Raw genomic sequence first — 15,731 nt, forward strand, 5'->3', positions numbered from 1 at the left:
AAAACATTCACATTGACTTCTGCCTTTAGAATGAATGGGGAAAGGGGGGGAGAGACGTATGCGTAAGGCAGGCAGCACATTTGTAGTCTTTTTGTGTGGCAGAGTTCCTGCCACTCTCCTCAAAGTTAATTAGTGCAGGTGAAAGTGATGCTGACCCCCACTTACATAAAAGAGGTGTCATTCAAATCGCTGTCAGCCAACATATCACAAATGTTATGAAAATATTCTTGAAAAGGTTGAAAAGTTACCTAGTGTTACTTTAACAAACGTTCCAAACATGTTAAAGTACTGTTACAGTTTACAGTAATTCCACTTTTTCCGGGAGTGTTACAGAATATGAAACAAATATATTTTAGTTTCTTTTGGCAATGCCATTATGTAAAACAGTGGTCCCCAACCTTTTTTTGCACCACGGACCGGTGTGATATGGTCTTTTTTTTTTTTTTTTTTTTTCCCAACAGACCGGCAATGTGTGGCAGAAAATTATAGTAAATATAAAATAATACAATAGAGTGAACATAAACTACAAACATTAAGTGGAGGGAAAATGAACTCCCTATACGCTGAATCAACCTTTTTTTTAACAACGCCGTCTCCTAAAATGCCAAATATCCTTGATTGCTGGTATGAGTTCTTCTCCAATTGTAAAAGGTTTCTTGGCTTTAGCAATACACTTCGCCACAAGCTATGATGCTTTCAGTGCATTCACTTTTGTTGGTTTTATTTGCTAGCTTTTAGCTATATAATATGCAGAATGGACTTGTTTGTTGGCTCCCCTTCAGTGGCCTTTTCCCCTGTAAAAAAGCTGTCCAAAGACATTGCCAGCCGCTGCACACAGGCAACAGCAGCTAACATTAGTGTGAACATTGACTGACGCTGCTATACATGTGCAAACACCCCAGTAATGGACTACACAAGTCTGTACTCGGAATAGTCAACAGAGGAGACAAGCATCTTGATGTGTCAAGAGGTACAGGCCAGATTCCGGTCGTTAACAAAATATTTATTATTTCTCTAGGGCCCGGTTGCAAATGCGCCACGGACTGGTAACAATCCCCGGCCCGGTGGTTGGGGATCACTGGTGTAAAAAACAAACAAACAAACAAAAAAAAATACATTAAAAAAAATCCGATCCTTTTCATCTGATTCAGACCCTCTGAAAAAAGGCGCGGTTGGCCCGATTTCCGATCAGGTAATCAGATCTGGGACATCCCTAGTTGCCAAGGTTTATCATTGTTTTGATTAGTGTTGATATTTGATCTGGTGGATTTATATAAACATTCAGTTTCTCCGTTGAAAGGAAGTTTGCTGCTGTCTAATTTGGGGAATTAGTGAGTTATCAACCACTGCAAACAGAGCGCAAGTATTGATGTTTTTTTTTTTGTTTGTTTGTTTGTTTTTTCGGTTAGGCCGTCCGAATGCTTGGTTAAAATTACCAAGACATTATCTGAACCGGTCAAAGTCAATTTGGAGTTTAGTTTTCCTCCACTTTCTCTCTGCTTTCCTTAATTTTGATTTTAAGACATTACTCTTAAGTGTTTTTGAAGATGCAGATATCCCACCATGCATCAGCATTTAAGACTGAAATAAAAACAAACTCAAGTCATTTGGATTAATCACGTCCACTGGTTTGGAGTAAATTGCATTTGGACCGTCAAGTTCATTGATTGAGTGGAGGTAAAGGGGAACCCCTGCTGTTTGAATGTAGAATGACACCACTCTTGTTTCATTGCAGCAGACTGCACACACATTACCACCCCAATTAAAGCATGTGTTTGCATATTGACATACACTGCACAAACTTGTGGGGATTTAAAATAACATGAAAAGCCTATTAAACATGTCTATCGAACATGGCTTTGATAGATGATCAGTTAATCCAATTAGAACATATTCTCAAGAGCCAACCTCTGAAAACTGCCATTTAAGGACATTTTGGCCATTTCTAGGGCTCCTTCCAAGACTAAATTGTCCAAAAGAATTGTTAAATTGCTACACAATTTGAACTAGACAGATTCACACTACATTGCAAACACATTTCGTTTTTATCATTCCAAGTCTGCGCATCATGACAGCAAGGCTTGATAACTCAGAAGTGATATGGCAGCTCCGTATGGATCGAACTGGATTAAATGTATTGAGATTGATTAGACTCCTTCCCTGAAGAGATTCATAGGCCCACCTCTTCCGGCTGGAATGTGTTTAGAATTGCATAGTATGTCGCTTCAAATGTTGTCAAAAACCATCTGTAGCCCACAAACTAAACATATCTCTATGGGTTAAGTTGTCACTTAGGCTAATAAAACACTAGACACGACTCCCCATTGATGACGGAAAGCTGCTGTCAGCTCTGTACGTCAATTCTCTTCATCAAGAGCCACAGCCGTTGCTATGTCAAAGCGTTCGGAAAGCCCGACATCTGCGATGGAAGCCGCTCGCGCATGCCGGTCCCACCACCGGCGTGTCTGCGTGGCTCTAAAATAGGTCTTTTCCAAAGCCAAGGGTGCTGCAACATCAATTATAGTGATGGATGACGGCAGGAAAAAGACCAAAAGCCACACACATGGGAAACACACAAGCAGGAGCTCACTGGCCATGTGAGCCTTATGTAAATATCAAATAAATAAGTTTGGTGACCTCTGCCAGTCAGCCATGAACGAACACCACCTTGTCACGATGTGTAATGTTTAACTTTTTTGTGTTTGTTTCTGCTGCTGACTTTCACACGCGGTGGAATTTCAGCATGCATGTATTCATAGACGATGTGCATATGTTTGTTTGTGTCGGGTCGGATTGATGGAGAGAGCCTCCTCCGCTGTGTGAATTGCGTCCTTGGTTTGGACGAATTCCACGCTAGGTGACGTCATCGGTGCAAACAACAGAGCCAGGGATTCTCTCTAGTTTCGGTGCTATTTTCATCGATATCCATTTCTCACAAAATTTAATATAACTCTGATTTTGGGGAATGTTTTATTATATCTTTAATCTGGTTTAAAGTTGGATTAATTATCCGCATTTGTGTAGCTACCCATATTTACAGATGTTATGACTGGCGACTCCTTAAGCCAAAATATCACGGTTTTAAGGTATCACGGTATTGCCATTACAGCTCTAAAATGTATTACTTTGAGATATCTGTGTTAAAGTTTTTTTCCATTGAATAGGATTTTTTTTTTCAAAACGTATCAGCAAATTGCAACATAAGTATAATGTTCAAATACTTTTTAAAAAATGACAAAAGTGAACAGGATTTTTATTTTTCAAAAGATATTAGCAAATTAAAACATAGGTAAAATGTTAAGTTAAAATGATTTTTTTTTTTTTTTTTTTTTTAATGCTGTCCTTTAGATGAGCGTAAACCCACAGGCACGGCTCAAAATTATTACCATCCTAACAAAATTACCGTATTTTTCGGACTATAAATCGCAGTTTTTTTTCATAGTTTGGCTGCGGGTGCGACTTATACTCAGGAGCGACTTATGTGTGGAATTATTAACATTTCACATGTTGTTTTGGAGTGACACTGTTGGTTTGGTAAATTTGTTAGCCTGTTCTTTATGCTATAGTTATCAGAATAACTCTTAACAGCAACGTTATGTTAACATACCGGCCATGTTCGCATTTCGTTGTTCATGCATCATGTAACTGTATAATACTATACACTTATTCAGCATGTTCTCTATTGTATTTTTATTTTAAATTGCCTTTCAAGATGACATATCTGTTCTATGTTGGATTTTATCAAGTAAATTTCCCCCAAAAATGCGACTTATATGTTTTTTTTCCTCTTCGTTGGGCATTTTATTCGCACATGACTTATACTCATGTGCGACTTATAATCCGAAAAATACAGTGATTTGAATTATTTTCCATAAAAAACGTGTGTATGACTCGTATCATGTTTACAATATACACACTTTCTCAACACAGACAGTTTCCAGAGTGAAAAAATAACACATTTTACCACTTCTAGACACACTAAATACACTGGAGTTAACTCTTGTGGCGAGTGGAAAACGTTAATGACAGTGTTTACTAGGGGTGTGCCATCTTAGGCACCCCACAATTCGATTCGATTACGATTCAGGGGGCTACGATTCGATTCTTGAACGATGATCACAGTATTGACGATGATCATGGTTATCACGATTATCGATGCATCGTACATTACTAATTAATATAGTAGACAAACACATTTTTGTCTATTATTTATTTTAAATATCTTGATGATTCAACAGGAATGATGGAAACTTGACCATACAACAAAAACCTGCCCTTGAGCTGCTTTTTTATTTATTTATTTTTATAAGAAAGTGCAAAAACATTAACCATTTTAAAGGGAGTACTTATTTCACTGAACAATACAATAAAATTTACACAGGTGGAATGAATTCCACATTTTCTGGAAACAAAGTGTCTTTAGAGATAATCCTTCTTTTAACCAATATACTTTGTTTTCATAGATTTCTGTACTATTTCGCATGATTGTAGTGTTACCGTTGTATTTAATCATGGTTTGTAGTGTTACCGCTGTATTTAATCATGTTTTTACACGTTCTGCATATGAAATGCACGTTAGCGAATTAGCTAATTAGCTTAGCGCTCGGCGCTAGCTATTAACACCTAAAAAACAACAACAATAACGGCTAAACAGTGCAAGAGGGTTCATGTACTCACCTCTTGTAGACGCACACGGGTCTTAGCAACACACTCAGGACATTTTTCAATTAACATGACTTCAAACTACTGCTGGACATCTGAAAGACGAGGAGCAACGAACTATCTCTCGTTCCCTCTTGCTTTAAAAAATAACGTGTGCCTGCCTGTCTCATACACACATTTATTTTTCAGTCTTTTGAAAGAGAGTAAATCGCTCACTCAGTTACAGGCAGCATCCATTATAATGTGCGTGCATCTGTTAAAGGTGTCCGGGCGGCAGACGTGTGTTGAATTTCGTTCCGCTACGAGCGGCTGTCATAAAGTGATGAGGGAAAATCATCGTTTTTGAGCCTTTATGAATCGTAATTGAATCTTCACGTGTCAAATCACGATGCATGTGATAATCGATTTTTTTTAAACTCCTCTAGTGTTTATTAAACTGTTAATTTTGTATACACGCGAAATCATGTTGGAGGGTTTTGCCTCCCCAGCAGCCACCCTGACATGTTTTACATGTCTGTTGGCCCTCCTCTAAGTCCCAGTCGTCTGTAACTTTTTCTGTAGACGAAGTATACCCATACCAGCGATTTTGTTTTCTTCGATGGGGGAAAAAGTTCAGGAGTTTCACCTCTTCCAGCCATCGTGCAGCATAGCTGACTCACTGACACTGAGCAACAACCAGTGGGGGATTGTTGAGCCTTGCAACTGCGAGCGAGGGATTTCTCCCTGCATTTTTGGGACATAAAAAAATACCAGGAATTTTTTGCGGTTTTGAAAACTTGAGGTTTTCATACAACGGTATACCTTGAAACTGGTAATCGGTTCATGTCTCACGGTGGTTTTCACAATTCCATGTGCTACTTTTGTGAAATCTTCAATAAATGCCCGGTAATAGGCTGTGTGCTGGGTTTCATCAAGGGTAGGGAACTGCTTAAATTTAGTATAACTGTCATCAATAATCACTTGCGATATTTCTTTAGCCCTTACATTTTTTTTTTTGGTCTTACAGTCCAGTTTGACGGTGTGGAGAAGTCTCGAATGTCGCCCACCAAGGATGGTAAAACCCGTCCGTTGCAGCGACATTCCAGCGGCTGCTTGGTGAACACCAAAATGACGTCAGCCGAGCAACCCGCCTCATCGGTAGGGGAACGTGTCGATCCCAGCATGGCCTTGGAAAGCCAATTGTGAGTCTAAATCCTTGCTCTGGATTGGTTTTTGGCCAAAATTATTATTGCTACTATGGAGTCGGAACAGTGAATGTTATATTAAAGATGAGTCAGAATCAGTGACACTCCTAGCCTAAATGACACCCTGGACCTCGGGGCGAGACAAGACCATGGGCATAGGTCCAGGGTGTAACTTGCCTCTTAAAAATAAGTAGGAACGGATGGAAACTGTGCAGTTATAAAATGGAATGCAGCAAAGAAGAAACTCTGAAGTAAAATTTGATCAGGATGTGTACAGCAATAAGGTAAGTTAGGTTTTCAACAATGAATCCGTAAATGTTACAGTAATTAATCGACGCAACCGTTGAGCAACCGGGAATGATCAGGGGACTTGATGTATATTTAATAGGGCTGTCAAACGATTAAAATTTTTAATCGAGTTAATTACAGCTTAAAAATTAATTAATCGTAATTAATCGCAGTTAATCGCAATTCAAACCGTCTATAAAATATGCCATATTTTTCTGTAAATTATATATATATTCTGTAAAATAAATTGTTGGAATGGAAAGATAAGACACAAGATGGATATATACATTCAACATACGGTACATAAGGACTGTAGTGGGCATTTCACTCTACTGTCATTTAAATCTGTCTATGCTGTCCTCACTCCGAAGCGTCTACTTTTTCCAAAGCTAGACAGCTAGTGAACGACGCCTTAATAATTCTTCTTCCTTTTTCATCTGATTTATGAATAAAATGGCCTCAAACCACTGTCCTCTTTAGAACGTCGTAAAACTACAAAATAAAAGTACACAAGCATTGCATTAGCAACAACGTTAGCTTAGCACGCTATACAGGTTCACTAAACATAAACAAAAAGCGTCTCATACAAAAAATATAACATTTCGCTTACTACCATAATATGTACATTCTTTACAACAACCATACTTACGGACAAATCTTGTCCAAGGATCATATAAGCACAACATTATCAGCCCGAGACGTCGTGCAGCCATAATGAACTGGTAAGAAAACAATAAACCATGTCGCAAAGCGACCACAAGAGTTCGCTGTTGGACAGCATAAAAAGCCTTGCTGTAAAACTTACCAAAAGGCAGAATACTTTCTGAGCGGGACATGTGCGTTAATTGCGTCAAATATTTTAACGTGATTAATTTAAAAAATTAATTACCGCGCGTTAACGCGATAATTTTGACAGCCCTAATATTTAAGTATTATTTTTAGTTAGTTTTTAGTTTTAAGTATATTTAAACGTTTTCAATCCCTGATGTTTTTCCCTTTATTGATTTCCTTAGCTGGTACCACGGCGCCATAAGTCGGACGGATGCAGAATGTCTCCTCCGGCTGTGCAAGGAAGCGAGCTACCTGGTGCGGAACAGCGAAACCAGCAAGAATGACTACTCTCTCTCGCTTAAGTAAGTACTACATTCTTTTCATTTTACCACTAACTAAGTAATCAGTAAATGAAAGTGTTATGTACCAACTAAGAGATAATTTAGGTGGTGCAAGGCCCCGCCAAAACTGTATAAAGTCGATACATATTGTATGCTAGGTTAAGGTGGTCATATTTTGATTTCCAAAAACAAGGACACTCGGCCCCACCTCTAGATACTTTAATTTTACTCAAACTTCACACAAAGATGCCTATATCACTTTAATTACCGTGCGCCTCCTCTGTCTGGATAGAAAAATTCTGTTTTATTAATATATATATATATAGCCATAGACAATATAACCAAAGACACAAATTCAAATTCTCAGAGGTTACTCAACAGGCTTTATTATTCCCCCCAAAAATAATCCAACAATTTAAAAAAAAAAAAAAAAAAAAAAATAATTAAATAATGATAAATAATAATAGTATAATTGAAATGTAGTCCAGTCAATACACACACACACACGCACAGTAGGTTATGTGCCAACAAAACATTTTTATAAATTACTGTTATGACAATTGTCGTTGACAAATTGTTATTCTCATTCAATGCACACAAACAACAATCGAAATAAACGGAGCTTTCCAAACGCATCAGTTTAAAACTATGTTTCCCATAATTCAACGGCTTAGCTCACTGACAGCTACCCTATTAGCATGCACCGGTAGCCGAGGTAAGATCAAACGTTGCTATAAAAGTTCTCAATCATCGGCAGCGCACTGATGCGACACGAAACAGGATTTTACACATCACACCAATACAAAGCTCTGACAGAAATCAACAGATGCCGAAAAGTTTAGCAAGTATACATACCGATAGCATGTGAGCTCATATCGTGACGAAGGTTTATTTGTAAATAAGAATTGACAGTTCACACCATGATAAAGCCAGTCTATGAATGCGCGCACATGCACAAATATCTATCCAAAGTAAATAAAGTTATTTTCATCTTAATTACTCTTTTGTATAGGGTACTGATATATGTACTGATTGCAATAATAGTCTTAACAACTGGGCAGGCTCACTCGGAACACGTCTCAGGCAACACATTACCGTAGTATTCTGTGCATAGCGTCAGTCAATTTTAACACACTAATTGGTCCCATAAAACAATAATGAAAACCAGACATTTTCATGAATACTGTACGTAAAACCCCGCCGGACGCCCCAGACAGGATTTGAAAAGTGGACATGTCCGGGCAAAAGAGGACGTTTGGTCACCCTATACTAGGTATTTAATCAGTAGCTGACACATTCAAGGTTGACCAACTCTATATTTGCACATTTTATTGGGTTTTTCAATACAGTACTTTAAAGCAAAAAAAAAAAAAAAAAGCTTCACCTAGACTACAATAGTGTGCTGACTGTGCTGCCCCGTTATGCTAATGATCTTCACCTTTCCCACCTCTACCTCCCGCCAACATCGCCCTCATCCTTCACCTCGCCACACCGGCCTCATAATCTGCTGACAGTTCAACTACTGCCGCCCTCCATCAGTGAACCCTGATCCTCTGTGGAGGGTGGCTCCGATTGGCCAAGTTAAGTCTTGACATTTTGTTGCGGTGAACTTTTTGTCCCCATGGGGAGGAAGAAGTTACATCGCATTCTTGTAGACGGTTGCCACGACAACAGCAATGTTGCCATGTTGGACCATGTGGAAAAGTGGTTCATTTGCTCAAAGTATGACAATATTTCACATTTCAAGGCAGACGAATGACATTTCGGAAGGTCTTTCCGATTTCACAACGACCTTTAGATGGGAGATGAAAGTGTAAAACGCAGACAGATGCTGATTAGCATTTAGCTTCACCTTGCTAGAGGCAGGGAGAACAAAAGATCGTATATATTTTCTTCTTTACGCTTCTGCACCTGACCATCTCATCATTTATTACTCTGACTGACAAAAAAAGTGTTATACTTTACATGCTGATAATACTTAAAGAATTAGAAAATAAGTATATGGCGGAAAACAGAGACGAGGCTGAAAAAGCAGTTTCTGCTCTTGCACCCTTCTTTAAAATAAACTGCTGTATTTTAAGCCAAAAGTTTTGTTTGATAGAACATTATGTTTATATTCTGCCATAGCAGTTTCATGGAGCATTGTGCCCCCAAACTATTTTTAATTCGTCCGTTTTACCCTGGAGATCCCCGTTTACAGACACTGCGCAACCACTTTTGTTTTAACCCAGCCATAAAAAGAAGGTAAGTAATTATATTTATTATTCAAAATGTCTATCATTTTTTCTCGCATATTTTAAACTTTAAAACAAATTACGTCACAATGAAAAAAATGGTGTCTGTAAATAGGTCACGGTTATCTACCTCATAACAATCGCTTAATTTTATTATTTTTGTTCCTGTTGCATTTTCCCCGACATTTTAGATGATAATCGTTCCAAACAAAGAAATTTTTTTTTTTTTTAAGTTTAAAAGGGTAAATATTTGAAAAAGAAAATCTCCACCACTCTTTTTGTCTGTGATTTCTGCATCGCGACCCTTGTGATATTACTGTGTTTCACCCATAAAATTCCCACAAAGTCCGGCTGTGGCCATTCACAGCTGTGTCTTGACACTCGGTGTTACATGCTGGACGGAGTTTTCTGATCGAAACAAGGTAAGTACATGATAATATCTCGTTAAAATATTGTTGTCTTTAATTATGCTCTCTCATGCTCTCACCTCGAGTTACCGGAAAGCCACAAAAAGAGAATTATGGACACAGTAGGCTAACTGACTAGCATGCTGTACATTATCTTTTCGACCCTTGTTGCCATTTGGATTGCTTATTCTGGGAGGATATCAATGTATTAGATACATTAGATGCTTAAATCATGAAGCCTAGGTCCTAGGCTTTAAGACTAAATACAATAAATAGATAGTGTTATCTACTCACATTTATATGTTTCCTTTATGCATATGGAGCCTTTTATTTTCAGTATCTCACATTCACATTCTTTGATCATAATTGAAAATACAGTTTAAAAGCCCACTGCAAAAATCAAAATATTATGGTATTGGGATTTTAACTCCTAAAATTCCCCTGGAAATGTTTTTTCTTTGCACAAATTAAAATAAAGCCAAATCAAAAACTGTATGCAGTAAAGTTGTCATTAACTATACAGCTAACTCCCCATTTACCCATGTTTACTGTATTTTTTGGACTATAGGTCGCATTTTTTTTCATAGTTTGACTGGGGGTGCGACTTATACTAAGGAGCGACATATGTGTGAAATTATTGACACATTATTATATAATTTCACATGTTATTTTGGTGTTTTGGAGTGACACTGATGGTTTGGTAAACTTGTTAATATGTTGTTTATGCTATAGTTATCTGAATAACTCATAATAATAGCTATGGCCACGTTCGCGTTCTGCCTTTGGCAATGTGTGTTCAATTGTATTATTGACTTTTTTTATATTTAAATGCAGGATTTTAATTTGTGGCCCTTTCACGCCCAAGTGGGGCGCACTCGCACTTATTTACGCGAAAAAGAGCGCTCACACGCCAGAAGAAGGTGGACAGCTACGCAGCGTCTGAGCGATTGGGGGGGGGGGCATGGCTGCGAACCTACGTTCATTGTTTATGCTTGTAAAATATCTCCACAGACGACGTGCCTGTGTGTATCATCTTTTCTGTTTTATTGTGTTTTCCTCCGATCGGACACTTAGAGCCGGTTGTGTGGTTGTTTGAACGATGTGCTAATGCTAGCGAACGCATGCTAACCGTTTGTGTGATTGCTGTAATAGCAGCTAATTATCATTTATTTACATTGATGCGAACCTGTTTGGTATCGAAGACAAAATAGATTTGTATTATTTCTAATTGTAGGTTCACTCTTCAAATGAAGGTGTCATAACGACGGCCAAAATAAAGTCAGCAAATTATACGGACGTCCAGCATCGTCATTTGGGAGTTTAGCTCGCTGTATAGCCAGGACCGAGCCGTAGCGTCCTGGTGAGGACTGTACTTTCGCATTTCGTTGTTCATGCATCATGTAACATTTATTATACTTAACACTTATTCAGCATATTGCTCTCTTTTGTATTTGTATTTATAAATTGCCTTTCAAGATGACATATCTGTTCTATGTGTTGGATTTTATCAAGTAAATGTCCCCCAAAAATGTGACTTATACTCCAGTGCGACTTATATATGTTTTTTCCTCTTCGTTGGGCATTTTTATGGCTGGTGCGACTTATACTCAGGTGCGACTTATAGTCCAAAAAATACGGTATTTACAAAATAAAACACAGGGCTAAATTAAATCAACATTTAGTCACAGACCAATTTCCTTTAGTATTGTTCATCCACCCACGTCTTAGTGCATGCATATTAATTATCAAAGACTTGAGTAGACAAGGGGATCATCTTGAAGTGTTCGTTATTATGTACCAGGATGGCTGTCCAAAACCTTATTTTTAAATGAGCAACTTAAAGAAAATTTCAAAGGTCCTAAAAATGTCTATTTTTCACTCACCTGATTTGACCTACTTTTAAGCTGTCAAAAAATGTGTCTTCCCCCAGAAAATACAGATTTTAAGCTTCATAATGTATCACACATACATATAGGACAATTTTAAAACTTGGCCAAATTGGGGGTCTCAGAGCAGAACTTCAAGCCACCTGCGTGTTTTCCGCCATATATTAGCCTCGTTCTACAAAGACAACACATATTAAAAGTGATCCCCTTACTTAAATACATGTAGGCTCTAATAAACCACAATTGTTCTCTCGTACTAAAATATGTTGTTAGAAACACATAAAAAGTTAAAGAGCATACGACACGAGAAAAAAAGTCTTAAATGGCATTGCTATGTGAATTAGAATCATATTTTGAGACGATTCGACTATATACAACAATTTAGCAAAGCACAGATGACGAGAAATTAGTCTTTTATTCTGCCGGTTAGCCACGCCTACCATTATAGGGCTTTCGCGTCTCCAACAGGTGGATGACGTCAGCGGTAGATTGGGCTCATCGGTTTTACTATTCAGCCCATTGAGGGGGAATTATTCAGAACGAGGAAAACGCGACGAAGACAGCCGCAAAATGTCATTGTTTCTGTCTCTTTACTTCAATATTTTTACAGGATATTCTTTTTATCCAAATATTTTCCCCAATTGCTAAATAAATGGCATGGTCATGACAAATAACAGTCTTGTGCTGAATGGAATATGAAATTTAAAAAATGCACTTATTCAAGACGACATGGCAAAATTACTCCATAATGGTCAAAACTGTCGACTTCACCTTTACTGTCGCACCTCCCGAACGATATTTTATGACACCTAAATCGGACATATGTCATTTCCCTTCCCCGGCTTCGGAGAATGTAAACAAACCAGAAAGCGTGGCAGCTAGCCGACATGCTAACCCGAACCGAGTGATGTTTCAAAGTCTTCGAAGCGGAAAATCACACATAACTAGCCTGGATTATTTGACATGACGACCAGGTTGTCGAATGTCTTCGCGGATCGGCAAACCGCCCGGCGGAGAGCAATTTACAGTTCGTTCCCCGGAGGAGGGTGGCTGGTGTTGTTGTGCAGCTAACGTGCTGCTGCTAATGAGCATTAGGAGAGCTTTTTACATGCCTATCAATGAACAAACGTTAGTAGTCCTTTATTTAAAGGAAGTTTGTAGTGTTTACTTTGTAATCGCTTGATTCGTATTTGACATAATACAAAACAAGATGTTTACTCACTTCCTCGTAAGTCCAATGGTCCCACAGTAGTAGGGCTTGTTTTTGCCAATATCCACGATGAATGGGAACCTTTTGAAACTCCAAAAAGGCGCACACGCCTGTCCCTCATACAGTAAGATTTTTCTGCAGCCGTTTGGCTGGCATGATGCGAAAAATAATCGTATTAATCCGCAAAATCAGCTGAATCCTTCGTCCTCATACACAACAGTACACTGCAACGTGAACAGGACGTCTTCTACCGTACACGTCACAGCGCCCTCCTCCTCAATGCAAGACCGAAGCCGGAAGTCACTCATTTTCATGGCGCGGGATTCAAAAAACTAAATAAAAATAGCGATGTCTTCCACACACATCCAAGCGGCCCATATCATTCAGGGGCATAAAATACCGCGTGTATTATGAAATAAACATGCTTTTTCATGTCACATGCACTTTAAATCAATGGCAATATTTTATAATATTTAGTCCACATTTTGACCGTTAGTTGGCGCCGTGGTTTGCTGGCTCGCAGTGATGACGTAATTGGGATCTTTCCAAATGTGTAGCATGTTCAACAATTGCTTATTGCTGCCTAAACTTGCGAAGTAAAATGCCACGATGTGCTGCTTTTGGATGCAATTTCCAGTCAAATGGAAACAAGGGCAGTGAAGTGAGTGGTCAAGGTGGAATTATTATTTTTAGTGAATAAATGTGCATAAGTGGAAGCTTCTCCCCCTTTTTGGTCCCTGTATACACGTATCCTACCCACCACGCGTTACAACTGGCGCCCGAACATTTTTCCTGGATCCTCAGTCAAGTAAGGGATCAGTCTATTTTCTGGTCCCACCGCGTCTGCAATATTAGTTTCGGATCTGTCCATTTTTTTGATTTGTCGGTCCCACAGCGGCTTTTCGGATCAGTCTATTTTGTGGAATCGAAGGCCTGATCGCGGCTGCGATATTGCCATGGGATCGGTCTAATTCCTGGATCTTAGAGTGAGTAAAAAAACGCGGATTTGGATTACTATTGCTATCTTTTATGTTGACTATTCTTCGTGGGAGTTTTCCCCAAATCATACTAAATAATTACAGCCCTATGGCACGCTACAGTGACGACAGTGACTCTGACGTGGACCTCACAACAATGTTGGAGTTTGTCAGGGAACACGTGTTTGCGTACTGCTGAGCTGCCGCGTGAAGAGAGGTCAAGGTGGAAATATTATTTTTTTTGTGAATAAATGTATATAGTGGAAGCTTCTCCCCTTTTTGGTACTTTTACACACGTATAATAGCTACCACGCGTTACAGTGTACAAGACATGGATTACACAAGGTGTGCTCTTTGGCCTGTACTGTATGTAAAGCACACGACAGCTCTGGATGCTAACAATCTACATAATTATATTGGGATAAGTTTGAAAACGCAATATGCTTACCTTGAATATATGCTAATAAAACTGGAGTTCCAAACAGCATACACTCTCGCTCCCAACCGGAGTTCCAAACAGCATACACTCTCGCAACACCAGTTTTGCCCAACTTTTGTCTTATCAAGTATTTGCTGCACGCCTTTTTCCCTGAAGCTCGTCTTGTTAACGACCGACAGTGCTGTCCTGCTCTTCACTTTTCAGATCTGGTTCAAATAGGGAGGGTAGAACTGACGACATGTTGGGAAAGCTAACGAGTGACACGCTGGAATTTCGGCAACAGGACCAGTGACGTCACGCACTGCCACGTAACAAGAATGGCGACCTATAAATTAAAATAATTTTACAAACTTTATTAAAACAAAAACCTTAAGAGGGGTTTTAATATCAAATTTTTATAACTCAGAATAACATTTATCTTTTAAGAATTACTTGTCTTAAAAATAGAGGATCCCTTTAATGTTCCTTCGCCAAAGCTATGACAACTTCAACAACAAGCAATCAAATAATTGCTGTTATAATTAAATGGCATATCAGAAAATGTAATATATGCAGTATTCGGCATTGTTGTTGCTTTTCACTTCCATGTCTGTAAATGCAAATGAAATGAAATTATTCTTGATCAAAGCAAACACTGTAGTAAACACTGGAAAACATTGTTTTTTTGTTTTTTTTTCAAACTTGTCATCGAACACACACTCAAGGAAGCAAATTATTTGTAAACAACCAATTAAAAAGTTAATTTTCCATGATACATCCACTTCAAAAGTGTTATTTGCCAAACTGCTTGCTATCTGTTGATGCTGAAAGCAGCCAAAGTAATTTCCCAAGGGTACCGAAGAGCTACGCACTCACAATAACAAGCACAAATTCAATATTTAGCACGAAATAATCAATAGCTGCACAAGTACTATCATCATGCTGAACTTTCCGAGACAGTACAAAATTGTACTAAAACAATCAGATGACTTCAATATGAGTGTTTCAGGTCATATACATTGGCCGAAAAAGATGAGGTAGCCTTCTGAATGCTGCAGCCGCCATTAATTCACATCGCAAAAGTGTCCAGCTGGACCTCCGTAACGAGCCAGTAGCTATTAAAGTGGATATGTAGCCAGTGCAGTAACCTGATTTATTTATGGCCTGGAAGCTGTGGTGGCTGCGGCTAACTGATATTAAAGGGTTGTGTATAGGATAACTTGTGTGACCCTCGTCAAAGATTGTAGTTAGGGGCGGGAGAGGGAAATTAAAGTCACATTTTACCAACAGGTTTCACCCGTAGAAATGAAGGCTGTGTGAATCCATAATCATTTCAGATGCCCCCCAGCAATT

At 38.7% G+C, this 15,731-nt stretch overlaps 1 protein-coding gene across 4 annotated transcripts in view; it reads left to right on the plus strand.

Moving 5' to 3' along the window:
• Positions 1 to 15,731, plus strand: part of LOC130923581 (SH2 domain-containing adapter protein F-like) — a 220,357-nt gene that overhangs the window by 182,131 nt on the left and 22,495 nt on the right. For all 4 annotated transcript variants that reach the window (XM_057849362.1, XM_057849344.1, XM_057849353.1 and 1 more), the window contains 2 exons: positions 5,669 to 5,843; positions 7,148 to 7,267. In XM_057849362.1, coding sequence (XP_057705345.1) covers positions 5,669 to 5,843; positions 7,148 to 7,267 — 295 coding nt within the window. The remainder of the gene's footprint in view (positions 1 to 5,668; positions 5,844 to 7,147; positions 7,268 to 15,731) is intronic.

This window comes from Corythoichthys intestinalis, chromosome 1, assembly GCF_030265065.1.
Source record: "Corythoichthys intestinalis isolate RoL2023-P3 chromosome 1, ASM3026506v1, whole genome shotgun sequence".
NCBI lineage: Eukaryota > Metazoa > Chordata > Actinopteri > Syngnathiformes > Syngnathidae > Corythoichthys > Corythoichthys intestinalis.